The sequence below is a fragment of the Mus pahari genome, chromosome 1 (genome assembly GCF_900095145.1).
Source record: "Mus pahari chromosome 1, PAHARI_EIJ_v1.1, whole genome shotgun sequence".
Classification (NCBI taxonomy): Eukaryota; Metazoa; Chordata; class Mammalia; order Rodentia; family Muridae; genus Mus; species Mus pahari.
In genome coordinates, this window is record NC_034590.1 from 166495511 (window position 1) to 166523140 (window position 27630).

At 40.0% G+C, this 27630-nt stretch overlaps 1 protein-coding gene across 6 annotated transcripts in view; it reads left to right on the forward strand.

The window, feature by feature from the left end:
• Vti1a (vesicle transport through interaction with t-SNAREs 1A) overlaps positions 1–27630 on the forward strand; it is a 306907-nt gene that overhangs the window by 76660 nt on the left and 202617 nt on the right. For 5 of the 6 annotated variants that reach the window (XM_029537740.1, XM_021195954.1, XM_021195929.1 and 2 more), the window contains one exon: positions 1628–1712. In XM_029537740.1, the coding sequence (XP_029393600.1) occupies positions 1628–1712 (85 nt within the window). Of the gene's footprint in view, positions 1–1627; positions 1728–27630 lie in introns of all 6 variants that reach the window. The other variant, XM_029537724.1, reaches the window with a different exon arrangement.

The window sequence follows — 27630 nt, forward strand, 5'->3', positions numbered from 1 at the left end:
ATTTATTTTCCAGGAGGGGCACTATTTCTCTTAATTCCTGCACTGTATATTAGACATCTCTATTAATTATTGTAGGCTGCTCTTGCCACTACCTGACCTTCACATCAGGTCCTTTCTCTCTGTTCTAAAAGCATTGTTTTAATGATTCCCCCCCCCACCCTTCCCCCAAAAAATTTTTCAAGGAAAGCTTTGATGTGGCTTTAGCTGCCTCTAACGTCTGGCCGCATCTCAGATGTGTCACCTATGCCGGGAGGGAATAAGGAAATCACGTTTTGAATGGTAATGATAACATACTAATCACTTCCTTTCTTTGAAGATGGAAGCGAGATATTCTGTCAGCCTCCCTGGCTGCTGGAGCTCGGAGGCACTGGTCTAGGTGTATTAGCTTAAGTGTGCATGTCAATACAGCTTGCATCTCCAAGATCCATGGGGGCTCATTAGAGCAAGGTAGATCATTTCACTCAGCAGCCACTCAGATAGTGCATGTGGCACCTCCTTTTTTATTCTTATTGGAAAGCATTGCTTCAATTTTAAGTGACATCTGTCAACAACACAAAGTTGTAGAGTTGTATTTGAATGCTTGCTTTCTCTTTGACCAACATTGATTTGAGGGCAAAAGATGGTCATTTATACAAATACATAAGCAGCCCCACCTCATCATGTACAGGCACACATGGTCGTAGATTTTAAAGTATCTCAACATCTGCACGTGTGCCACATGCATATGTCATTCATCCATAGACATGGCTAGCCTATGAATATATTTTGGTAACCTGAGTAGATCTATTGTGGGATCAAAAACACTTATAGGGTCTCAATGTAGAAAGGACAGTTTAGAATATTAGAGGAGTTCTCTGATTTGCCCATTTCATGTAATTAAAAGAGCTGTATATAATTTTATTTCTAAGAGTTTATTCTGATTTTAGTTCGTAATCCAAAACACTGTGTGCTAGTAGTTCACTTTAAACCCAGCATCATATGTTTGGAGATGATTTGGCAGTTGTGCACCTGCGTGTAAATCCCATTGTGTTCCCTGTGCCTTGCTGGTTGTCCTGTGTCGTCTTTGAGCTAACAGTGTTATTTAATATTCTGTCTCAGTAGCACTGTTGTTCTGTGTGTCATTTTGCTACACATCCAAAATCAGAAACATTCTCTTAAATATAAAAAGTTCCTGTTTAGAAATTATGATCTGTAGAAATCAAAGGACCAAGTGAGCATCGGAAATGACTGCATTTTATAAAACTTAACACAGAGAAGGATCACAGCACTGTGCGTGCGTCTCCTCTGTGTTAAAATAGGAGAGATCCAGTTGGCTCTGGTCTTCATGCATTTCTCAGTGTTGTGGAGTGAGGTTTGTTGTATCTACTCACAACATGGGGCCCTTAAAAAAATCGACAAAAACCAAACAACAAACAAACAACAAAGACCAAATAAGTGGACGGTCCATCCATGTTTGATTGGAAATCTGTCCATTGTTGTGTTTCCACTGATGAACTGTGCTAAAATTTAACTATAATGGTTTGTAGACACCCTCTACACCCTAATGTTAAGACATACAAAGGCATTATATTTTGAAAAGGCAAAAGAGAACACTGTAGCCACCCTCCTGACTCCCCCTTCCTTTCAGAGGGCACATCTGCTGGATAACACGGAGAGGCTGGAAAGGTCATCTCGGAGACTAGAGGCTGGATACCAGATAGCAGTGGAGACCGGTAAGAATTCTGAAAGTGAGCAAATTGTCTTGCTTATGCACAGCAGTCTTCACAACACATGACATTTCAGCAGAACTTCAAAGGAGCAGCGGAGACAGCAGCCCGAGATGTGGTTTACATATTGGGGAGACAATTGGGAGCTTATTTGCGCTTATCTTTTTTCAAGTTAAAAGGCATGACATCTACTGAAAACCTTCCTGAGGTTTGAAAGTCTACATCTGAAAGCAGACTGGATACTTTGTCTAAATTCTACATTTGTCTTAATGTGCAGTTACACGTTGTCAGTTTACCCACCCGCAATGATGGAGAGTCTTGCCTGTTTGTGGCTTGGGTTTTAGTCACATGTGTAAAAATTAACATTTAATCGTTCTAAGTGATAGGAGCTGAGGACAAAGATGTAACAACACCTAATTTATTTTGCTTGTTTTTCTCAGTGTTGGAAATGGTCCCTTTAATGACTCTATTTTATAAAAGCCACAAACAGAACCTCTGACCAACAAAGTTAATATTCATGGTTATATACTATTCAAACTTTTGGTTTGAACTTACAGTAGTCATATTGCAAAAAAGACCATCCTAGTTTTTCTAAGGCTAGTCTATTCAAAATAGACAGTTTGTGTGTGTGTGTGTGTGTGTGTGTGTGTGTGAGAGAGAGAGAGAGAGAGAGAGAGAGAGAGAGAATATCTCATGCAATGAGTGCTTTTAAACAACAAGCAACAAGCATCATTGGTTTTTATGAGTTCCTTATTTTTCAACTACACTTTTTTGTTTTCTAAACTAGATTATAAATAATGTCTTTTTTTATATTTTAAATTGTTTTTGTCCGGTGTATAAACTACAAAAGTATGTGATTAGCAGAATTTTCCTGCAAAAAAATTCAATTGAATGTTACCAAAACATCTAGTGTCTGAAGAGTGAGTATAATTAAAGTATTTGCAAGTACTGACTTTGAATGACCAGTGTGCTTGCCCTGCTTCATGGCTACCCTGGATCTGTTGGTTTATGTGCCGCATTCTGTAGACCCTAGGAAGGAGACTGTACGCTTATTAATGCTGAGGATGCTGAAGAGGACCTCCTTGATCCCAGCTTTTACCAGTGTGCACTGCTGCTTTCCTCAAGTTACTGACAGGCCAACTCTCTGCCCTGATAGGCCCCTTTGGTTTGGAGCTCACCCTTAGAGCAGACTCTTGAGAGGCCCATAAACAGTGGAAGGAGCCACCTTCCAAGTCTCAAATTTCTCTGACACCGAGAGAATCATTTCACTACCCTGAGCCTCTTCATTCTTCAATAAAATAGAAATAAATCACACATTTCAGAATTCTTAAGATAATAGCATAGTTATGTTAAAGTATTTAACATGCTATAAAATACATGTAGAAGTGTGTGTGTGTGTCGTTATTGTGTGGCCATTTGATGATCTATGATTATCTTATAAAAAGTGATTTTGTTGTTGTGTATATGTTTTAAAGGACTAGATGGGTGTGCCCTATTTGGACAGTTCTTACTGTCTGTTACTGAACTTTACATTGACTAAAGAAGGGCCTTGTCCAGCATCCATTGATGAACCTCCATGGCTGTGGATTGGGCTTGAACGTGTCGATAGTCTTGCTGTGTCAGTGACCTCTTTGGTGGCTATCTCAGCCTCTCACTTCACTATCCATGTGGCTCTTTCCCCAAAGTGAAGGGTCATCAAAGGATATGGCCATATGAGAAGACCGTGCATCGCCATGGTTGTATAGGTGTTGTACGAGGAACACAGTGCTGAGAATACAGTGGTGGGCTATACAATTAAACCTGGAGTTAGCTCCACACTTAGAAGGGTTTTGAAAAAGTTAGAACATAAGTAGAATATAAAGGCCTTCCATAATGCATATTTTATCAATTTAAGAATGGCATTTTGTCTAAAATGGGAGTTTTGTATTATAAGCTAAAAAAAACACAGACAATTTAATGATGTCATAGTAGTAGTAGACACAAGTTTGATATATTTCTTTACTTGAAAATAGTGACCATAGCAACCCTGTTTGAGGTTTTGGACATATTTTTCATTCTTTTTATTTTATGTGTATGAACGTGTTCCCTGAATGTGTGTCTGCACTCACTGAATCCATGCTGGTCTGGAAGCCAGGAGAGAGCACTGGATTTCCTAGAACCAGAGTTACAGGTGGTTTCTGGGAAATGAACCCATGTCCTCTGGAAGAGCAGCAGTGCTCAGAACTGCCGAGCCATTGCTTCTCCCTCTCTGGAATACTTTTGACCTTTTATTTGAGCACAATAACCTAGGAACTATTGCCCAATGTTGTGAATGAGTTGGAGGGAGAAGATCGACTATTGGTACTTTCATTGGTCAGTTGAGCAGCCCCGAGAACTAGGTCCCCAATCTATGTGCGTTCTCATACTTGCCAGATGGATACTTGACACTGAACTCTTTTTATTTCATAAGATGTTAGGAAGGAAAATAAGATCCCTTCTATCTAAGTGCACAGAAACAAGATAGTGCTATAAAATATTTATCATTTTAACAGGTGGCCATGAGTTTAAAAAATAGTTAATGTTCAAGGTAATTGGCAAAAGTTTTATCAGAAAATTTAACTTTTCTGTTTATTAATTTGATGGTGATAATTGACAAGACCCTAAAAAGAATACTATCTAGGATAGGGTACCTAGAGTAGGGTGTATGTTGCATTACTACTCTCTAGTTGCTTCCTAACAAATTATGACATTCATCCTTAAAAGTTCTTGCATCACTGTTGACATGTTTAAGTTTGTCGTGAATGTTGTCTCTTCTCCAACTGTCACTGAGCAGGGGCACCTGTCCAGAGTGTATGATTACTTTATCATTTACACCCTGATGAGCATGGAGTTTAATGGCCATCAAACTACTTCCCTGGATCCCTTCTCTTGGCAATAACTGACCAAGTTTCAAGTTAGTTGAATTTGATAAAGAAGGGACAAGCCAAGTTGAATTTGATAATTTGTAACAGAAAGAGCTGATGCTCTGTTGGTAAACTGCTTGTCTTGCAAGTAAAGGGCCTCAGTTCCTTTTGTTTTGTATTTTTTTTTTCAAACGTTTTTCAACTTTTCTTTTTTCAAAACAGGGTCTTACTTTGTAGCTCAATATGTTAGCTACTTTACCATTAACATAATAAAATACATGAACAAAGGCTCCATAAAGGGAAGTGTTTATCTGAGCTTATAGTTCCTGTGAGATAGAGTCCTACATAGCAGTGAAGGCACAGGAGCAGGAAGCTGGCTGGTCAAAATGCACAGGAGGGCCTCAGTTCAAAACCCTTAACCTGTGTTAAAACAAAACAAAACAAAACAAAACAAAACCAAAATGGTATAATGGCATATACTTTTAATCCAGTGTTTGAGTGTTGGAGAGTGGATCTCTGGGGCTTGCTGGTCTGTCAGCTTAGTTTACTGATTATCCTGTTAGAGAACTTGTCTCACTCAAACAAACAAAAAAAAGTAGATGGTATGGTGTAGAACAACATCCAAGGTTATCTTTGGCCTACTCATGCATACACGCACACATGCATACCCCAGCTGATACTAGGTCATTCCAATATAAGACTTGATAACAAGAAAGACAGTTGGCATACACATTCATAAGCTACTTTGAAAGTAGTCATCAAAGACTAGATACGATGCTGGTCGCACGCAGCATTGGATTGATACAGTTTGGTGTGACCTCTAAGTTCTAGAATATCTGAGAGAAGAGTGGCTCTTCCTTTCCAGTTACGATTAGGTAGGATTGCTAGCTGTGGTGATAGCCATTTTGTTGATGGTCAGGATTTAAATGCTTGGTCATCTGCCTTTTCCTCTTCGGTTGTTACTCCTTCTTCCTTTCAAATAAACATTGCACAATCACAATCAGCACAGAAGGAAAGAGAAAGCTGCAGGGTGACAGAAATGCTGTTCTCACATTCAGACAAGTTGTTTGAGACCCTAGGACTGTCCCTCCTGTTCCCCCGCATGGGCCCGGGCCACCTTCAGAGCGTCCTGGAGCTGTTCGTTCCAGGTACTCATTGGCTTAAGTCTGAGATCACAATGTAAGCTATTTGCCGACCTTGCCCTAGCCCAGCTCAAAGCACCCCAAGCCCCATGTGTTGGCACTCTTCTCTGTAGTTACCAAGACTGCCTAGGCTTCCGTTGTGCTTGCTCTCATCACTTCATTGTAGCCAAGAGGCAGGGAACTAGTAGCCACTGGTCTCTTGAGAAGGAACTGCACTTCTTTGGCCTTTGCCTGAGAGTAAAGTACTCTAAACCTTCATCCAGGGCTGTATGTGGGCTAGGGACAAAGCCTATGAGAAATGACACAATGCCTGCTAAATATGTGACATATACCACATGACACTTCATTATTCTGTATTCTAAGTTTTTCCACCCCATTCACTTATTTTTGTAGACGAGAAAAGAAGTTACAGAGAGGTAATACCATTTTCCCACATTTATGAAACTAGGTACAGTAAGCCAGATTATTTGGTTCCACACTGAGATATGAATGATTTCACAGGTGCATATTCTTTTCAGTGTAATTTGTTGAGGTTAAAAATGTCATGTTCTCACATCTATTAATTTCCTTTCCCTATAATTTATTTTACAATTATCCATTAAAACTGTGTGTCATGTATTAAGGATATAGTAGTGAAAAAGAGGTAAGGCACTTACTTTCAGGCAGTTTATGAGTAACAGGAAAGGCAAAGTAAAACTAGACGTTTTAAACTTGACAAATAGATGTAGTGGGCAGTCTCACATAGTAACAGGTGAGGTAAGCTATGACGACTGACAGGCTCAGTGCTCTAGGCAGACAGTGATGACTGACTGATGCTGGCTGCAGTGTGGGCAGAGGGTGCTTCCCGAAAGTGGCCTCCTGTGCATGCTGAGTGTCATGTGGTCCAGAGATGTTATCTATGAGACAGCCTGGGCGGATGGCTCCAGAAGGAAGTGGCAGTGAGCACGGGCATCCTTAAATGCACTATTCGGGAGTGAGCAGACGGTGGGAAGTAAACAGGCACAGCTCATAGGCCCAGCAGAGTCTGAGAGGTGCAGACTGTGGCGGGGTATGGGAATGGAAGTTGTCTGGATTTTTCTCTGGGTAAAGGTCTTTAGAGGGCCATGGCAGGCAAATGGCTTCTTCTGAGGAGTGAAGGACAGGGATGTAGGAGTGGAGGGTCACAGAGGGAAGCCAAAGAGAGCTCAGGAATCTTACTGTATCAAGCTAGAATTTTTCCTTTTGTTTATTAAAATGATTAATGGAGAAATTTGGTAACAAAGATAACAAGAAAAATTACAAGCCACTCTAAAAGGCTTTCAGAAACAAAGGGCCGGAATCTTACTGATCTAAAAACTACTTTCTCTCCGTTTCATGCATTCATATAGTGGGTTTTAGTGACTTGGCATGGATTCTTGACTATTCTTTCTTAAGAATCTCTCTGAACAAATGGGGACTTGATAATCATTGTTCAAACAGTAGCCATACTGTTAAGCTGGGAGCGATAGATGTTTGTAATAGATCTAGGCTGAAGATGAGATTGCTGGTAAGGTGTTGGTGGTGTTGATGTTCCTGCGAGGCAGACTATGGTGACATCTCTAGAGAGATCTCTAGAGAGAGGAGTTATGGAAATCGCCCACAAAACTTGCACTTTCCCTCTCCTAATCTTTCACCTGGAAGATTCTCAGTATAAGTATTTATTGCTCCCTGATTAATCTCCCACTGGCCTAAAGAGGAAACACATCCAGGTTTTACTGCCCAGTGTTGCTCAAGACCAGCAATCATGGTGTCTTCTGCAAAGCTGTTAGAAACAAGTTCCTGGGTCCCCTCAGGGTCACTGCTGGAGGGAGGTGGGCACTTCAGTGTGCTCAGCCATGATCCATGCCAACGTTCAAGCCCTGTGAGATGGATGACTGCTTTACAGCGTCAACATTTAATATTTTCTGGGACTAGATAAAACTTCATAGACTCTCATGCATATGTGTCTTTAACAAAATGTACTTACAAAACAGTTGGTAAGTCTCCAGCTGGAGAGATTCTCAGTGGTTAGAACACTGGTTTCTTCCTCAGCGTTCCTGGGTTTGGTGCCTGGCCACTCATATGCTGACTCTCAGTCATCTGTAACTCCAGTTTCAGGGGATATGACACCCTCTTCTAGCCTCCATGGGCACCAGTCATACACATGATGCACATACATTCATGCATATAAAATGATCACACACCTAAAATATATGCATGAAAGAATGTGGCAGATAGCAATGAATAGTTAACACACACATTGCCGTTGATCTAATTTTTGGCAGCATTGGATTGGAGGTTACTCCTACATGGAAGCTGTATATTTTATCATCTGTAAGAAAACTGTTGAGAAAGTGGAATTCATCCAGTAACCCCGAGTCCTCCACTCCACCCCGGTCAAACATGCTTCCCTCTGTTCACCACAGCTTTCTTGACTTCCCATAATGAAAAGCACTGAGCAGAATTAGGATAGAAATTTCCTAGTGCATCAGGGAAGTGAAATGATCGACTTTGTAAGGATATCCTGTGCTGTACACTGGAAACTCGTTCCATAAAAGAAAGTGTTCTTCCATCCAAAGTTTGTTATTGCGTTGGCCCAGTAGATTTGTCATACTTCTGAATGAGCCTTTCCTTGGTACCCTGATTCTCTTCTATGAAGACTGCCTCCTTTGTAAAAGAAAAGTCAGCTGAGCACTGTGGTGGTGCACGCCTTAATCCCAGCACTCAGGAGGCAGAGTCAGATGAGTCTCTGTGAGTTCAAGGTCAGGCTGGTCTACAGAGCAAGTTCCAGGACATCCAGATACACAGAGAAACAAGAAAGAAGGAATGAAAGACAGACAGACAGACAGGGGAAGTGAGGAAGACCAAGGCCTTTGTTGTAGTTTTAAGGCCTTTGTACATTTACTGTATTTATCTGGCTTTAAGCATCATGCATTCTCTAGAATCTGTCTCCACTGGCCTGATGTATGTGATGTTGTTCAGTTTTGCTCTTATGGCTGCAAAACTTGAATTCATTTATCCTGATAGACTTGGCCATATATGGAAACACATGGGGTATTTTTCCCTTCTGGAAAGCTGTTCTTAGATTACAGCATTTTATTGAGAATGGGATAATTTATCTATACTGTAGTTTTTAAAATGTGAGTTTCTTATCTATCTCTCTTTAAAGAGATTTCACAGAAGCAGCAGCCAGTATTGTTATCACACACATCTTTAAATTAAACAATGGGTGGCAGCTTTAGAGTGCTACTGTTTCAGGGTAGAGTCAAGTAAGAGGAAGGTAGGTACTGGGGATGTATGTGGCTTGTGGTTTGGGGGGGAGGGGTTCCCCTTTGGTCTCCTTCCTTGCCACCATGAATGGATAGTTCTTTGTCATACTCCTGCCATGATGCTCTTCCTGGCCACCAGTAGCTATGGACTGAAGCCAGGAGCCAGAACTAACCTTGTCTCCTTACAGGTTGATTACCTTGGGAATTCTGCAACAGAGACAACAAACCAGCATCATTTCCTTTGCATCCTCATCTGAGAGGCATGGCTGGGTCCTCCCTCAGGGAAGATGGAAGGGCATAAGTCCAATACTGCCACCCATCCTCTTGGATTTGAGCTTGCTTTATTGTTAACTGCTCCAATCAACCCGTGTATGCTCATTTAGAAACTGTAGCCAGGGGGCTGGTAAGATGGCTCAGCGGGTAAGAGCACCCGACTGCTCTTCCAAAGGTCCTGAGTTCAAATCCCAGCAACCACATGGTGGCTCACAACCACCCGTAACAAGATCTGACGCCCCTTTCTGGAGTGTCTGAAGACAGCTACAGTGTACTTACATATATAAATAAATAAATCTTAAAAAAAAAAAAAAAAAAAAAAAGGAAACTGTAGCCAGTTTCAGAAGCATTTTATTAGATTGCACATTTACCATACTTAAAGCTAATTTCTTTGTCATTTAAATGCTTTCTTCCATATTTACTCATTTTTCCTACCTCTTTTATATAGTCTCCTTCTTTTCTCACTTTACCTTCCCCTTGAAGAAATATTTTAAGTTGTTTATTGGTGTGTGTGTGTGTGTGTGTGTGTGTGTGAACACATATTTACAATGTGATAGTTTCATTCAAAAATATAAATCATCAAATGGGGATCAAGAGTTGTTTCAGTGGGTAAGGCACCTGGCACCACACTGGGTATCTCAGTTACATCACAGAACTTACATGGTAGAGGGAAGGAACTGACTTCCACAAATTATCTTCTATTCCCAGTATGCTTGCTATGGCATATACTCCCCAAAATAAGCAAATGTAAAAAAAACAGTAGTAAACCATTAAATATGTTCAGTTATCCATAGAAAAGTTTATTGGTAAAGTAAAACTTAATGATAGAAAGAGCACATGAAACCTTTTCTAGTCGACCTGAAGTTAGCTATAGCAAAGCCAGCCCCTCCTTCAGGAAGTTCAGCATGTGGATCTTCTCCTACCCCACAACACACTGACAAGGCCTTTGGTAAGACCTGGGGATTTAGAGCCAGAGGTATGTCATCCCACCCTCAGAATTGCTGTCACTTGCTAAAGGGAAATCCCTGATGTTCCATCCTGTTGGTAAGAGGAGAGTAAGATGGTATGAACAGGGGAATGCTTTTTTTCTTATTCATCAAAACTCACAGGGACACAGACACACCCAGCATTACAGCCCTGGCTTGTCTGACTTGAGGGTCCTAAATCCACAAACACTGGTTCCAATTATTGGCCTAGCTCCTTTGATTTAAGCGGAGGTGGTAATTCAGAAAGCCACTGTCATCTGTCATGTCCAGATTATTGCAGAAGTAACAAACACATTAATACTTCACCATTCTGTCAGGTACGAACAGAGACTAGGATTCCACAACGAGGTTGTTATTAACCATTTGTTCTGTCCAGCTATGTGTATTTTAGAGAAAATCGTTTGCTGTAGAGAGGAAAATAAACCACTGATGCAGAAAGTTTGCACAACGCAGAGGACGTTTCAGCGGGGTAGCATTTCTCTTCCTGAATGTAAGAGGCTTGCTGCTTGCCATTACCTTGTAAGGTTTTACAAGTCTACCTCACTGTAAAACTGACCAAACAAAAAATCACTTTGAAATTTGTATTAACCACCGACTTTATAAATACGAACTGCGCGCGTCTTTCTTGTGTGTCTTCAGAGCTGGGCGAGGGGAGGACAGAGAGGGTTTGCATTTGGGACAAGACCCGAAAAGTCTGGCTAAGCTGTGCTTGAATTTACTTTATATGTTTCTCTGGGATGTTAGAGAGCTTCAGAATGGCAGGAAAAGGTTGTCATTTGAACTCTGCTTGGAGAACCTCCTTAGGTGACCCAGGAGAATTCATCGCTTCATTTGTAATTCATTCGAAAGCAGCATACTCATTTTTAAAGGTACCCTATCCCACAATGCCTATCACTTTTCTAGTTGGTTTGTAAGCTACATATGAAGCCATCCTTAGTCCACATGTCTCTGTGAGCTGAGAAAAAGAATGACAAGCAAGGCCAACGGCGGCCATGCCGGTGTGCTTTCAGACACAATGCCGGGGTTGTCGCGAGTGTAACCTTGTTGTGCAGTCCTTAAAGGGGTTTCCTTTTTAAAAATCAGGTTTCTTTCCCTTTGAGTTTGAGTTCTAGTGCCTGTAAGTTTCCTCCTCAGCTGTTTGTGTATTACCGGGATTTTTTGAGGTGGGTGCTTCAGAGTTCTCAGAGTGTGGGTTGGCGTTGCTCTAAGACTTTGTGTATGCCTTGCATGGAGTGGAAACCTGACAGGCATGAGCTTTACAAATGGCTTTGTGTGTGCGCTCAGTATTTGAAGCTTCCATCTGTATTTCCTGTCGGGCGGTAGTGTTTTCCAACGTTGCCACAGAAGAACAAAGTTAACATTAAAAAATATTATTTTTATTTCATCGATGGATACATCTTTCCAAGGAAAGCCCTTATCAAAGAGTCTGTCATGGTGGGCCCACTTTCATGTGTGACACTGTGTTGCCATTTCGCGTCTTAAGATATAAATCCTAAGTCATAGTTAAATAAATATTTATTTATTTAAAGACAGGAAGAAACTACCCTAAAACCAGACAGGGAAGCAAGCCTTTATACGCTGCCCCTTGCTGGATAATCAGCCCTGACCTCTCCTTCCGCACCCCCAGGGTTTTGCGTTCACTGTCCTGTGTCCTGGCATACAGTAGGAGCATCCATATCTGTATTCAGAAAGCATCTTCAGGGTTCAGCTAATCTTCCTCATCTATTTTCAAAGTTACTCACTGACCACATATACATTTAAACAGACTACAGTGAACCTTGATACTTGTTAAGCAGTTTGGGACCTTTATGAAATCTTAATGAAGTCTGTTGGATACCCACTGGGTTGCGGTTCATTTTTAACATAGCAAGAAGAATGCCAGGTAAGTTAATTTTATCTGCCACATTTGTACCTAAGTACAATAAAGGAGAGACTCAGCCCACTGCCAGAAAGTAGATCTGTCTTCTTAGAAGGGGCAACCCCTGGCTTTGCCTTGGGCACTGAAGGTATGATGCCTGTTAGTAAACTCCTGAAGTACCCATGAGGATACAAGCAGCAACGAATCCCCATCAGCATGCATTTACACAGTCACGTTGTAATATTGGTCAGCAGATTAACTTACCTGAAGTGGAAATTATTGGCCCAGATTGAGCTGACTCATTCCTAACTACTTCCCCAACAGCTGTGAGTTTGAACTTGGTCGGGGAGTGGCCTTGCATTTTGTTTCTTTCTCCCATCATCCTGTCTGAATGATCTTTAATGTTCAGTGTTCTGCACAGATCTCTTGGTGATAAAGCCCTGTCATTTAAAAAACAAACAAAAAACAAAACACCCTTCACCAATGAAAGCAAACGCACAGCTCACTCTACCCGGGGAAATCTGCGCAGGTCTAGAAGGGATGCTGATTTTCTGACTATAATTTGTTATCAGAAGACTCTTACAAAGTCATTCAGAGTCTTCCTGTGGGCAAGTTAAAGAAACTGACTGGAGTGACTTTGTTAATATGAAAAGGAGACTTTTAGAAAAGCCACAACACTATCTCTAAAAGTTAAGTGTGGAGATGGACCAAATGTCTTACTGCCTCCCTCACATTCCTGCCAGCTGTGACTTTTCCCTACTACAATGAACCCTCATCTTTTTTGCTGTGTGCATGGTACAGTGTTTCATTTTTCTTCCTGCTTGGACTTCCTGTAGAATGCACACCCCATATTGTTCTTTAAATTTATACTGTTGTGAGAACAAGTATGTCTTTCTGTTCTCCCCTTTGTTAACTGTAAACCTTGTGGAGCTGCAGCTTTCTTGTGCCCTCCACAAGGTGCCAGACCCTGCTCAAATTAAACACTGTAAGATTATCAGTAGGTTACAAAGGGGCAGTGTATCACTCTTCCAAAGTTGCGTATAGCGTTGTCTTGATCTGAAAAATGCTAACAACATCAGACAAGCTAATCATCTCGTGCCTGCCTTCTGTAAATTGGGAGTCCCATGTCTTCCACATCAGAAGTGAGGCAAGTATGTGGACTGTCTTCACTCTCCCTTGAGGATGAAAGTTGGATGTGCAGGAAGCGTGGGCTCACCTCCATGTGTCAGGTTACATCACCTACTCTAGAACAAGGTAGAGTGTGCACAGAGCTATGCAGCTAGATAGACACAGGTTCAATCGATAGTCTTACCACTTAATAGCTGAGATGGAGCAATTTCCTTAACCTTCCTGGTTCATCCCTAGTGTGTAAATCAGCTCTATAGGTCCCGTGTGCAGGCCAATGTTGTGGGTAGAGAAGGGAAACTATAAATAGCTAGCACAGGTGCTTAGTCAACATTACCACTCGAACTGCCTTCTTAGGACTCATGCCTGACCACACCAAATAGACTGCTGTTCTCTCAGTGGCTCGATACACTGATGCTTGTTTCTCTCTTGGAAAAGTCTAATGCAGCTGTTCCAGGTGAGCAGACAGCCTTCTCCATAGTGCTTCAGAAACTCAAGTTTCTCCTCCTGAGGCTCTGCCCTGCCCTAGACTGCAGACTCCTCTTCATTTGGCCAACAGCAAAGCCAAGAAAATGAAAGAAGACACATCCTTGAAGTTCCACATAGGTTCTGCCTGTAGCCCAGTGGCAATGGCTGAATGGGATAATGGTGTCCGAAGAAGCAAACCGTGTAGGGAAGACCATGGTCTCCCCTTTTATTATTATGCAATGACAGAGAGAATGAATTGAGGGGAGCTGGGCCCCAGCCACGCTGTCTGTTTCTTGCTTACTTCACTGCCTTGTAGGCAGTTAACATTTGACTACGAGGAGTGCAGTGGGGAAGGGGTGGACAGATCAATGACAGGCCATACGTGTGGTTGGAATTTTCCTAGCATTTGTGACAAACAAGACTTTAATACCTGGTGTCTATATCAATATTAATATATGCATTAAAATGTCCAATCTTGTTTGCTTTCTTTTCTACCAGGCACTTCTATTTATTCACTTCTCAAATAAATTTATATTCCTTAGATCTGTAACAAAAGATAATTCTTCTGCATGTATTTTTGTCTAACTGTTGACAATAGATTAAACTCTGAAAATTTACATATTCCATCTCTAAAGCATGTGTGAAGTACGTTGCAAACTGTACAAAGGGAACTTTAGACATGTTAACGAAAAGTGTTATGTTACTCTTGATGAGATCCGGAAACAGAAAAGGACATTAGTTTAAAACTAAGCAAACACTAATACCATTTGATTTCAGTTAATAAAAATGTGCCAGGGGCTAGGGAGTAAGGAGGGTTGGTAAAGTGTATATTTCACAAGGAAAAAGGCCTGAATCCAATATACAGAACCCACATTATAGTATACATTTGTAATTCTAGCAGTAAAGAAGTAGAAACAGACAGATACCCAAGTTTCTCTGGTCTGCCAGCATAGCCTACTCTTAGAGTTCCTGGCCAAAAGAAAAGAGAAAGGGAAAGGGAAAAGGTAAAAGGGAAAAAAGGGAAAAAAGGGAAAAAAGGGAAAAGGGAAAAGGAAAAGGAAGAAAGAAAGAAAGAGAAAAGAAGTGGGTGACATTCCTGGGGATGTCACCCAGGGTTATCTCTGGCTGCCATGTGGATGATACACTCATACACATAGATGAATGTGTGAATGTACAGAATGTGTGGATGTATATGCGCGCGCGCGCGCGCGCGCACACACACACACACACACACACACACACACACACACACACACACTTGAATAGTTCCAAAAAAACCTACACTTGGAGAATTATTGCACATCATAGCTTCTTAGATACACACACTGCACAGAGATTCCATTTGGCAGCATGAGTTATTATTTTGCTTCTCTTTGTTTAACGTCCCAACTCATAGTTCTGGCCTGCATACCTGAGGATCAGTGTCTCGAACTACAGGACCAGCTTGTTACAACCTTTCTACCTTGGTAACTTCTTTGCCCTGTTTCTCTTAAACATTCTGTCTTGATGATGATGATTTATTGGTTTCTCCAAACACAGTGTGTCCATTTCCACAGTATTTCTGTGGAGAAGCAAGGCAGCTCCACAGTAGAATTGTTGACAGTTGAGGTCTAGTATTGACCTTGCTAGGTATTAACTTTTGTGATCGATAAAGAGCTGTTATTGGCCTCAAACAAAAGCCAATGCTTGCTCATCAATTGGAGGCTTCTAAAATGTCCCTTATTTCTTCTTCTCCATTTCAGCATCTTTTACAAAGTCTTTTCTATTTCTATTGGAGCTTTACCCTGACTAGGTCAACATTTCCCTTTTGGGGTTTAAAGAGAAGATTCCTGTGCAAGGAGGCCATTCATACAGTTTCTTACAAACTCATAGCTGTCTGAGATCCATGCTGTTCATGAATTTAATTTAATTTCATAATTAACATTCTAAAAACCATTTAAAGATAGTCCAACTTATGTCAAAAGTTATTTTAAATGTGTGGTCTGAAGAGGGATTAATGATTCTTTGTTCTTGCCTGTAAATGTAGCAGAGATGTAGGGAAGTGTACAGCACACATTTTTGTTGTGAATAAGCATGTAAAGAAAAAGTCCGTGTGGGAATATCTTAGGGGCTATGTGTCTAAAGTTTTATTAAGTATATAAGTTGTATGTATTGGTTGAGCAGTCCTTTTCAAACCATTGTTTTGTGTATTAACATGGAAAATGTCAATTTTTACATAACTTGAAATGTCTTAGAATTGCCTAGTGCCAAAATTCAAATGTCAGAATAGGAGTACTGTTCATACATGACTGATATTTCAATTCTAAAGACCTCGTAAATGATTCAGTATCAGTTTGGCCTTATTCTGAAACAACTTTGAGAAAAGGTAGCTAGATCTAAATCTGGTCCAGAAAGGTGTGGTCTCATTCAATCCTGTTCAGAGCACTAATATCACAATTCATTAAGCAGCATACATTTTCAGTTATGCAATGAGTTTGGTAAAAAGTTTGAATTTTCACAGGAATTATTTAGATATTCTATAACATTGGAGAAACAGCACATTTTCAGTCTTGAATAGTAGGATTGCTTTGTTTGTTACTAAATGAAGTTAAGTTCAGTTTTATGAAGACCATACTTAGAGATGGATGCTTTATAAAACACGAGCAATCAACAGAAGCCAGATAGCCAAAATTTGCATGGAATTTATATGCTTGAATTTTAAAGTTGAGAGGAATAATGAGCTCAGTAGATTATAAACCTGGCAATCATTTTACACAGAAAACTGAATCTTGATATTTAATCCCATTTGTCATTACTGGTTTTCATTTTTGTTGAAAATGTAAAATATTATTGACCATACTGTGATATTAATAAGTTGAATAAAATAACTTTGTTGGTCACAAGTTTTTAAATTAAGTGTTTCGTTTCACAGATTAGGGAAGAAAAGCTTTCCCCAAAGGGCCCTTTTCATTTTGTTTTGAGACAGGGTTTCTCTGTATAGCCCTGGATGTCCTGTAATTCACTCTGTAGATCAGGCTAGCTTTGAACTCAGAGATGCACCTGCCTCTGCCTCCTGAGAGCTGAGATTAAAGGTGTGCACGACCACTGCCTGGCAAAGGAAAGCTTGCAACTTCAGTTTTTGTTTTGTCTTGTGTTTTGTAGTGGTGGGGACATGGCCCAGGACTCTCTACTACTGAACTAAATTCCGTATTCTTAATAGCCTGTTTAACTTTCTTTCCTAGGATATAATGTTTCCGACACTTAAAATATATTAGCCTTTCAATATGATAAAATTGATATGTTTGGATTGTTACTTTTCAAGAAATAAACATTGCCGTTCAGGTCATAGCATGGAGTGTGTGACTTGGCCAGTTTCATTTTTCCTGTGCTTGGAGATTAGTGGAAAATAAGCTCTATAAATTAAATTTTATTGCAAAATTATCTTCCGATGTTCAGCAGTAGAGATAATATAGAGTGATATGGCTAGAGTGGGTTCTGTGTAAAGCAATTACAGCGTGAAGACTGCAGTGAGATATGGAAGTGCTGCAGAAGGGTTCCTGCAGCCTCTGAAGACTTCATTGGGAATGTGTTGAGGATTGCTGCGTCTTATGCAGGTGAATACAGTGATGCAGACAGACTGCAGTCTAAGAGCAGCATTTCTGAATAGTTCCAAGTACCATGTTATATTTCAGTATGCACATGTGATATATTCATTCATACATGTCTGGATATGTGGTCATATTTAGACAACTGTTATCATCTCAAAGTGCTTCCCCAACACTGGACTCTTTCTCCAAAGGCTGCATTATTAAGAGAGTCCAACTTTCTCTTTAATTGTGTAGGAAAGGTAAAGTAAAAATGTTCATCTCTGTGTGTGTGTGTGTGTGTGTGTGTGTGTGTGTGTGTGTGTGTGCGCGCGCATGCCCATGTTTGTGTGCCCCTCACCATGCACATTTGAGAATCTTCTGTTTCAGGCCTCCATCATATATCGAAGATTCAGACAATGCTTTAATAATTTATTCCTATCTTACCTATAAAACTTAGATTTTATATAGCAGTTTCAAACAAATCGTAAAAATCACCCTTTTTTCTTGAATTAGGTGCAAAGTTTTTGGTTTGAAAGGGCTCCCTACAAGTTAACTCCGAGAAGAAAATGCCTGTGTGTCTTTGTAACTTCCTTCCCTCCCTCCAGCCTGTGTGTATTTCTGAACTTTGTGGTCTCTATTTCCATCAGTCAATCAGAACATTAGCAAATGTCTAGTATGAGCGGGTCCAGGTCACAAGTGTATCAGAGTGGCGGGCACCGGGAAAGCCCAGCATAGGCTGTCAGCTGCGGAGTCTGCATAGCAGAAATTATTAAACAGATCCATTTGTTGCCTAATGTGCAGAGGATCTTGTCATCCTTTAATTGAAAAAAAAAATCCCATTAATAAAGTCACTTAAACGAAAAGTAGTATTTCAGAAGAAGTGACTTTCTGCTTTATGACAGAGAGCTTGGAAAAGCTGGCTTATTGATTCCATGTACACAAATACATATCATAGGCTGATTGTGTGGTCATTACTTTAGGCAGTTCATCCAGCTAAACTGCCTCCACAGCCATCATGAATGAATACTATAGAGATTTATCAAGATGAAAATATCCCATTAAGAATTGATTTCAACCAGCTTAGAGAAGCAGAGGCTGAGGTCTGACCTGTGAGGCTCTGGCGAGTAAAAGTTCACTTGGGGCTGGCCATAGACCGGCACCACAGGCCCCAACTTTATTAGGGTCGAGATAAGCTGATTAGGTCTTGTCACTCAAAGGTGCCATATCTTGATTGAGACACACACACTCTCTCAATTTTTCTTTAAGCATTGAAGCAGGCAACAAAGAAAGAGATGTGTGGTCTGCATCCTACGGTTGTCGCCGTGCAGGGTGCAAGGGTCCTGTGATGATGCGATGACTGTATTAAAGAGTACATCAATTTGTTTTAAAGTGTTTTGATTTTTTATGGTGGCATTAAGAGAGAGAACATTGTGGTTGCAGCTTTACTAGAAAGCAAAGAGTTCTAGAAGGAGGAAAAAAAAGTGTTTCTTTGAAGCCTACCAGGGCTTTGAATCTTGCTGTGCCAATGGCGCCTAAGTACTCCTGTAACTGGCAACCTCAGATCCACCATCAGCTTAGGAACTTCCATCCTCCAAATTATTCATTTAAAGGAATTGGGGGGTGGTGTAAATTGACCTAAGCCACACTAATGATTATGGGGCACAATTTAAAAAATTTTACTAAGTGACTTGATGTTTTGGTTATTGCTTATATTGATATACAGATTAGACGATAAGGAACAGAAGCTTCTAAGCCTCCCCCAAGTACAGACTGTTAGCACTGTTCCGTTTCATTGTTTTATACCCAGTAATGAACACCTTACCCTGTATGCCTGGAAGACAAACCTAACTAATAAATATAGGCTGTTGAAGGTAATTCTGCAGGGTTGCAGCCTGAGACCTCACCATCTTCTCTGCTGAGGAAAAGGTAGAGCAATGGCCCGGGAAACCTGCCCTTTTGTTCCTCACATCTGAAGTTTGTTCACCGCAGGCCTCTTCTCACTTCAATGCAGCCACAGAAGGGGCTTGCCTCTTCCTCCCTCACCCTCTGTGCTCCCCCGGTGCTGCAGTCCTGCTCTGCCACCTTTTCACAGTGACGATCTCTTCAGCAGCTATTCCCCCTTCACCTCAGCCACTTGCCACTAACCAATCAGGGAGCCTTTTGACTTCAGTGAAAGATCTGTTCTGTGCACACAAACGTGCATGGCCATTCTTGGTGATGCTGGTGACAGAACAGGAAGCACCTGTTGACACAGATACCTTTTCTTACATGTATCCTCCAAAAGACATCACCTTTGTTTGGGTATCCCATGAGAAAACAATGGAAACAGTATCATTTCCTGACCTGGAAAAGATTCTTTATTTTATCTCATAGAGATCAGGCAGAACACACACACACACCTGTGTGTAACTGTACTCGTGATACCTACAGGCAAGCATGTGTCCTGCCATGTGAGAAGTGCCAAGCTAGTTGGTCAGATGTGTTGTTTACTGGCCTGCACAGGGTCCTTGCCATTATCACTCCAGTCCACTGCACACCTGGGCCTCCTGTGTCTCCGTCAGTGCTACATAGTAACTGGTGGTCTTTTAACAGAGATTTTCTACTCAGACTTCTTTTAGGACATTTAATCATTGGATTTATCCTAATCAGGGTTAGGGTTAGTGATAAAATCTTTAGAGTCTTTTTTTTTTTTTTAATAATTAAAGGTTAATAAAGTGATGTTACACACTCATGCTGCATACACGTGCTGCACACACTTGTATTCACATGCTGAACTTGTCTGTCTCTACTTTGTGTCAGGGTCTGGATAGGCAGCCTCCTTGTTACTTGGGTTTCTATCTTACTATTACCTGTCAGGAATGAGCATCCTACCCAAAGTTGGCTCCACTCTATCAAGCTCCTTCTTTATATTAGTACAAATGCCCATTAATCCACTGCTCATTTTTGCTTGTCTGCTCCAACTTGAAATGTATTCCTTTGCTACAGATAAAGATGCTTATTGAAAAAAGTTTCCACCTGCTGTCAGCCTTACACTAATCAGAGTCATTTTGTCAACTGCCTTTTAGAAGGTGTGTGGTGGGTTTTGCCATTTTTGAATTTTTATCTGCCTCTCATTATGAAAAAATTTAAAACACTTCAAAGTTCTCTCAAAAATACAAGGATATTACATCTTACTCAGCAAAGTTATAACTGAGGAAAGGGTTCCTTATTTAGACTAGTGTTCCATGCACCTGCGTGTGCTCATTAATAAGCATCTTGTGCTAAATATTTTAAGCCAATAACAAGTCTGAACTCCCTTTTCAGTTTGCAGCTTTAGCTGTTGAGCTGTTTTTCTTATTCACTATTTCCCAGTTATGGTTTCCTAAGCTTGCTTTGATAATTGTTCTTAGCGTATAATTAGTCTCCATTAACAGAGACAGTTGGGGTGCAGTGTGGGAGTGTGGTTTCATCATGAATTTCAGTGTTGTGTTTGCCTCACAGAACCCTGGCTTAGGGAAGTAACAACAGATGCTTGCACTGACCAGCATGAAGATGGGGTTGGTTCTGGAAAACTTAGCACTTAGCTCAAACGAAGTGACATGTTTTAACATGACTCTCTGCTCACTGACACCTGAAAAACTTCATTGCAGTGGTATATGGAATTGCACACCAAAATGGATCATAATAACATCAGCATTGGAGAAAAATCTAGAGAGAAGTTTAGGAGGCAGACCCCAGGAACACATGGAGACTGCTGTCCTCAGAGTGGTCCTCCCACCACCACCCACACACACACCCTGCACACAAAGGAAGGTTTTTCTGAATTGTTTTCATCATTAATATTCACCTCCTCCCAATGTAGAAAGCTGTCCTGAAATTCTCTTTAATGTTTCAAATTCAGCAGCAGCATGGAGCCCTCGGCCGCGTGACATCACATGTTTTTTTATGATGCCAGGATGGTTATTCCAAGGCACTAATGAACTTTTCATCAGAAAAAAAAGTCTTTTAGAAAAAAGCATATCACACATGGTTTCTATTCTTTGGGTGATTTTCAGGTAATTGTTGGGCAGCATTTGAGAGTTAGATCAAGTTTTCAAGGAGTGAATGGGTAAGTTCTCCTCGGAGACTGGCATATCATCATCCCCTGGTTACCCACAGAAGCATTCCGGCTGGCTTGCTTTCGCTCCTGGATTATTAGAATGCAACGAAGAATTGAGCAGTCGTAATCTGCTGCTGCTTTTGTTCATGTCCTAGCTCTGCTTAGCAGATATTTATTTCTGAGGATATTGAGTATATTTAGGATAACTGAGCCAAGATTACTTCAGTTTGATTTTCTGTGGTGTTACATTTTCCTAAGTAACAAATATCAGGTAACTTCCAGAAAATAGAGAAAAGGTTGAAAAAGCAATCTTATCTTTTAGAGAAGGAGAGAGGAGAGGATTTATAACTATATAAAAATGATTTTCTTTTATAACAACATCTAAGTGACTCTTGATTCAGACAGTTTTATCCTAACAATCGTGTGTTGTGGGGGCCCCTTTTACGCCATTAATAACAACTAAGATGGAACCATCTCTAAAGCAGGAAAGAGAAGAGAGGGGATGGGGGGGTCTGAAATGGGGAGTGTGTCCCTGTTCCCTCCCTGAGGCTGAACCATTTATCACTCTTTCCTCATTCGATAAAAGTGAATTTTATAATAAAATTTCCCCTAATCAGCCACTGTCAGTGGAGGTGTCTTATCGCTGAGAGGAAAATGACACCGATCCTATCGGAAAGCAGCACCGATGTCACCATGTTCCCAATCACAGCTCTTCAGCCGCCGTATCTACCTTCTCCACAAACACCAAGCCGGGCTTTTTTCCTAAGAACATCAAAACACAGCAAAGTCATTAAAATTGCACCCGCGTAGAGTTGCAGGGACCAGCCACACTGGCGCAAAATGGGATGTGGGAAAACAGACTCCAAATGTGCTAATTCCATTGTCACGTGCTTACAGCTTAATTTTAATCAGTTAAAAAAAAAAGCCACACATTGCAATAAATTGGCATTATCTTCTGTGACACCAGAAGACACAGTTGGTTCAAGGATTTAGAGGGTCACTAGCAACAGTATATAGTGTTACAGACAAAGTATTTTTACGCTTGAACTACGGTAGCTAAGGTACAATCCTTAGTCAAGACCACAAAGAAAGACTATAACCCATGTAGCACAGAGTTCAGCTTCCAGACCGCCTTTTCCTTGATGGGCTTTGTGTGCAAAACAAAGAATTCTGAGAAAATTTTAAGAGACTAATTCATTTATCATCTCTCTCTATAAAAAAGTAATCTCCAGCATTTCAGGGATGTAGCCTCATTGCATACTTGGCAATAGACCCAATGGCCTCTCTAGAGGTCTGCTCACTGCACTGGCTTTCCAGCCCTAATGTCACTGACTATGTTTACATTGACCACTAGACTTGTGAGCCTAAACAAAGATACATTAAAAGGCCCGAGGAAATGCAAGCAGAAAATGGTGTCATTGACAACTGTTGGAGACCAACAATGAGTGTCTACTGTCTCTAATTGTCTTAATATATTAATGTCAAATTAGCACCCATGTGTTTTTACACAAATTGAGAAGTTACTGAAGGCAGACCTATGGATAAATTTAATTTTAATTTGTTCCTCTGAGTTGTTTTTAGCCTATCCATAGCTCTGTTTCAAAGCAGAATGATCCTCAGACTTGGACTGACAGAATGAAAAGAGCTTTTGGAATTAAATCATAAGTAACCAAGCATTTCAGTAGCTTTTGTTTTAGTTTTGTTCAGCATTCGTTGATTTCTAACAGAACAACAGAAAACAAAACAAAACAAAACAAACCAGCCCACATATCAGTAGTGAGCGCAAGGCTGCCTGTCTTTCAGCACATCATACTTGCCTCCACTGCTAGTTTGTTTTCCTGGAGTCAATGTCACATTGATGAGACCTCTGCTGCGTGATTGAAGTGAGTTTTAAAAACCCTTCATATTGTGAGGTTGAAGCCTCTGAGCTGCAGCATCACTGAGACAGCTTTCCTGATCGCCCTCAGCCTGTGACATGGGGCCTCGGAGTGCTTGCACGTCTTCTGTGTTTAAACAGCTTGAGTAAATTTACAGGGTCACCCCCCTTTTATAATAATGGAGAAGAGGAACGAGCTCGGATTTTAATCTCACAGCCCTTTTCAGTGGTAGAATTAACAGTCAGTTCTGCATGATGCGAGGAAAGTTGGGACTCTGTGGTGAGGCCTTTCCTAAGAGATGGCTCCTGGCTTTTTAAAAGAGATAAAAATTCATAAATAACAAGGAAGGGAAATTATTAGATACACTAGAATGCTGGCTTTTAGTGTACACCTAAAGAAATTTGTTTCAGTGAGTTTTCTCTCACTATAATATTAGTATTGGGTGTTTGTAAATATGTTCTGTGGAAACTGGCTAGTTTGATATTTCAAACATACATATTTCTGTATTTCCCTTAATCAGGTTGTGGGAGATAAAGGACTATAGTTTTTAGCCTTCGGCTAAAACATCCCTCCATATTCAATTGGAGAGCCATGCTATATGGAGAGGAAAGGAATTCAGGAAAGTTAATGTAATTATCCAGTTCATATCTGAGATAGCAGAAGAGATCTTATTTAGCCCTTCTATCACCTGGACCATATATCGGCAGGCATCTGTTTAATCAGCAAAATGCATTGTTAAATTAGAATGACTTCATGACTAGAATTTATAAGTGTTTATGTTTGGAATTTTTGAGGAAATTCTACCTGAAAGGAATCATGAACGCCAATGTTGCATGTTAATCTAATACACATAAACTATTAAAGAATATTAGTCAGAAAACAGTATGCCTCTGTACTTCTGGTGTGTGTGTGTGTGTGTGTGTGTGTGTGTGTGTATGTGTTTTAAGTGGAGGGAAAAGAATGCTCATTTATTCAGAGGCCATTCAAAATGAAAGAAATAATCTTTTTTATTTCTATCTTATTAATCTTTACTTTCACTTACTTTAAATAGTTATAAAAATGGCAGTGGAAGTTACGGTGCATAGAAGGTTCATATGCCTGTGATGTTTTCCAAAGCCACATTCTACTTTCAAGCCCTCATTTAGAACATGGGAGCCTGTAGCAGTCCGCTCCTTTCTCGTTGTTACACTTCTCCACACGTAGGCTGCGCCATTGAGCCACCAGTCAGCCTGTAGCACACGGAAGAAGAAGAAGACCACCCTTTTTAATGTGTGTTACTCTAATTACTGCAGCAAAAGAGGATATTTTGATATGGCTCTTTTGCGAAATTTAAGGTGCTTTTCTAAGAATTTTAAATTCATACTTTCAAGATCACATATTTTCATTATTTTTAAAGATGTAAGTAAATACATTTTTAAAAACCTAGCTCTTTAAAAAAATATTTATAATCTAAATGCCTGAAGTTATTTTAACTGTTAAAGATTACTTAAAATTAAATAGTAAAATAACTATAGAATGTCAAATATACTAAATATAAAAATAAACTTAGAAATTTTATATTAAAATTTATTTAGCATGTCTGCCTAAAAATTTTCTGAAGTCAAACATTCTTTCCTCATGCAAGATTTAAAACAAATATAAGAAAGAACTAGTTTGCTGTTGTTGCTACATTGTATTTTCTTCCTTTATTTCCATGAAATCTGTAATAATGTCTCTGTTGCATTCATTGATTCAAGCATAAGTTAAAAGAATAGATTTAAAATAATATTTTGAAATCCAATTATATTTCACTTCTAATATTTCTTAGCTCTTATTATTTGGAAAGGAAGTTTGAAGAGTAATCCAATACTTTTGTCAAACGTATGAGAAAATTGAAGGGTTTCTGTAGATTTAAATGTCATTCTCATCTGTCTTGTAAGTTGGCAGGTTCTGAACCAAGGGATCTACAGTCATTTCCTTGCACAGATAGACTTTGAAAACCTCTGTTTTCTCATGTAATAGAGTCATTCTCTGTGAAATGGGAGCTGCTTCTGTGTGGTGATACTGGAGGTTGTAAATGAAAATGTGAACATGAGATTTACAATTATCTCATGGCAAACAGCCACAAGTATTATTGGCACATGTGACTATGCCTGGATTTCCCATGTGCCAGCCTTCACATGCTTCAGTCCTAAAATCTACCTCAGAACACCCATCATTACTCATGCACCTCCTCAGAGGACAGGAAGCAAATGTCTGTCAGTCAGGTGTGCCTTAGGAACGTTTCTTTAATAGATGGAAGCTGATTTGCCTTTGATTAAAAATATATCTAAGTTCATCATTTTAAAAATGTTTCCAAGAACAAATAAAGTCATATTCTTTGTAGTATAGCATATTTTTAGCAAAACTTTTTGGATAACATTTTTTTTGCAAAGATAGTATACTATTTACTTTAAATGTTACAACATAATTTACTTTATAAAGTATATATAAATTCCTTATATTTGTTGAGATAGAATTTTATGAATTCATGTACATGATGGCAGGTATTATTTTACTACAAAAATAGTATGTGGAGATGCATTGTTGATTATATTTGTTTCTATAATTTCAAACAACTATACTAGAACTAACAGGGCAGTTTGCAATATAGAGCATAGGCTAACAATTCTTCGTAGTGTATTTTATATAATGCAATATTTTCCTGATAATGAATACTTGATAACATAGCATCAGGAGTGTTTCTGTGGAGGAGAGTCAGTGATTTTTCATGTACCCAAAAGTATTATGTAGTCTGCACCAAGTTGGGTAATGGGCACTGTGTGTCTCTGATTTGTTAAATCTGTGGAGTCTGATTGTCCATACATAAGATGTGGGAGACTCTGTAAATGCTGTCTGTATTGATGACTTAGCCAAATCCAGCCATCACCACAGGTTTATAGCACCACTTTTCCCCGAGGGTCGGTGATCTGCCTCTGGAAATGATTCTAGAGCATGTGGAACTTTGTGAAAAGAAAGACTGTTTAGATTAAAGAATATAAAGAATTGATATTTATATGAACAGTAATCTATCATAGGCAGTGCCAGATTGGTTACTGAATCTCAGAATGAATAGATGGATTTTCAATATTTGGAAGTGATGTTTTTAATCATCTTTCTTATTTGTAGTTGTTTCATAGCTCTGAAAGAACATATAGAACAATATGCTGCAGTCTGTCCTGTGGTACAGAGGGAAGTGTGTGGTCTCAGACATAAGCACCACATTATAGGTCCATGAGAAGCTATATATGCTGATGTGTGCGTTCCAGGTATGCAGCTAAAGGATGGCGAAGGATTCTCCCTGGAAAGCTTGGAGCGTTCCAGTCCTAGTTACCAATCCTATCCTATAGCAGCCACAGGCAGTTACCAGTGATGTGATCTGGCTGTGAGTTCTTTGAAAAATCATGTAAATGGTCGCATTATACCTGCTTATATTTATTTAGTTTGGGGATTTAAAGGCTTTCTGCTTTGCCTCCTACGTTCTATCTCTCTGTTCATCTTTGTGTCTCTCTTCAGTGCAAGAGACCCACTCAAGATATACAACCCAGAGGATTAACTAGATAGTTTCATGTATTAGTTCGTTCCTCTGGAGAAACTAAGCCAACAGTTGAATATTATGTGGTTAGTGGGATACATGTTTTGGGTGCTTGTCTAGAACTAGTGGTGTTGAATGTGACAGGCACATACTTCAATACTGAGGGACACGGTCAACATTTTTGATCCATTTTCTGTGTCAATAAAGAAATGTATTTCAAATAAAGAACCATCTATTTCAGAGTTTTTACACATTCATCCTAAAAGAACTTTAGTAAAAATGAAAATAAAAGAATTTCAATAGACATAGCAACATTTACCGAGTTGTTTCTGTGTATCCAATACTGTGTTGTAAGAATTTACACATGTTGGAGCTGGGGAGATAGTGCAACAGGTAATGGAAGCTGAGAGACCAAGTGGCTTCTTCAGAATTCCATAATGGGCTTCTCAGTCCCCTGATTTGTTTTGTTTGTCTCAAGCTCTGTGTAAATATCTTCCCATCCGGCTTATCCCATCCAAATTTAAACTTTAAAGGACAAACTGTTCCATGGATCCAGTGTCTGTCATAAGGGAACTTATTTCTCTATAACATAGAACACCGGTCTTGGACAAATTATCTTAGGGTGCCTTAAAAGAACCCATAGGTCATCAAATACCTGTCCCTGTGTGACTGGAGGGAAGCCTCTGTCTCTCCTTGTCATTGTTGAATTCAAGGAAGACAATGCCAGCATTGTTGTGCCAGATAGGCTCCGCATGAAAGGTGTGGGTGGGGTTGGGCACTGTTGATGGCATCCCACACTTAAGTCCTCAGAAGCAGTTTGTTTTTGCAGTCTGCACTTGTTTGCTTATTT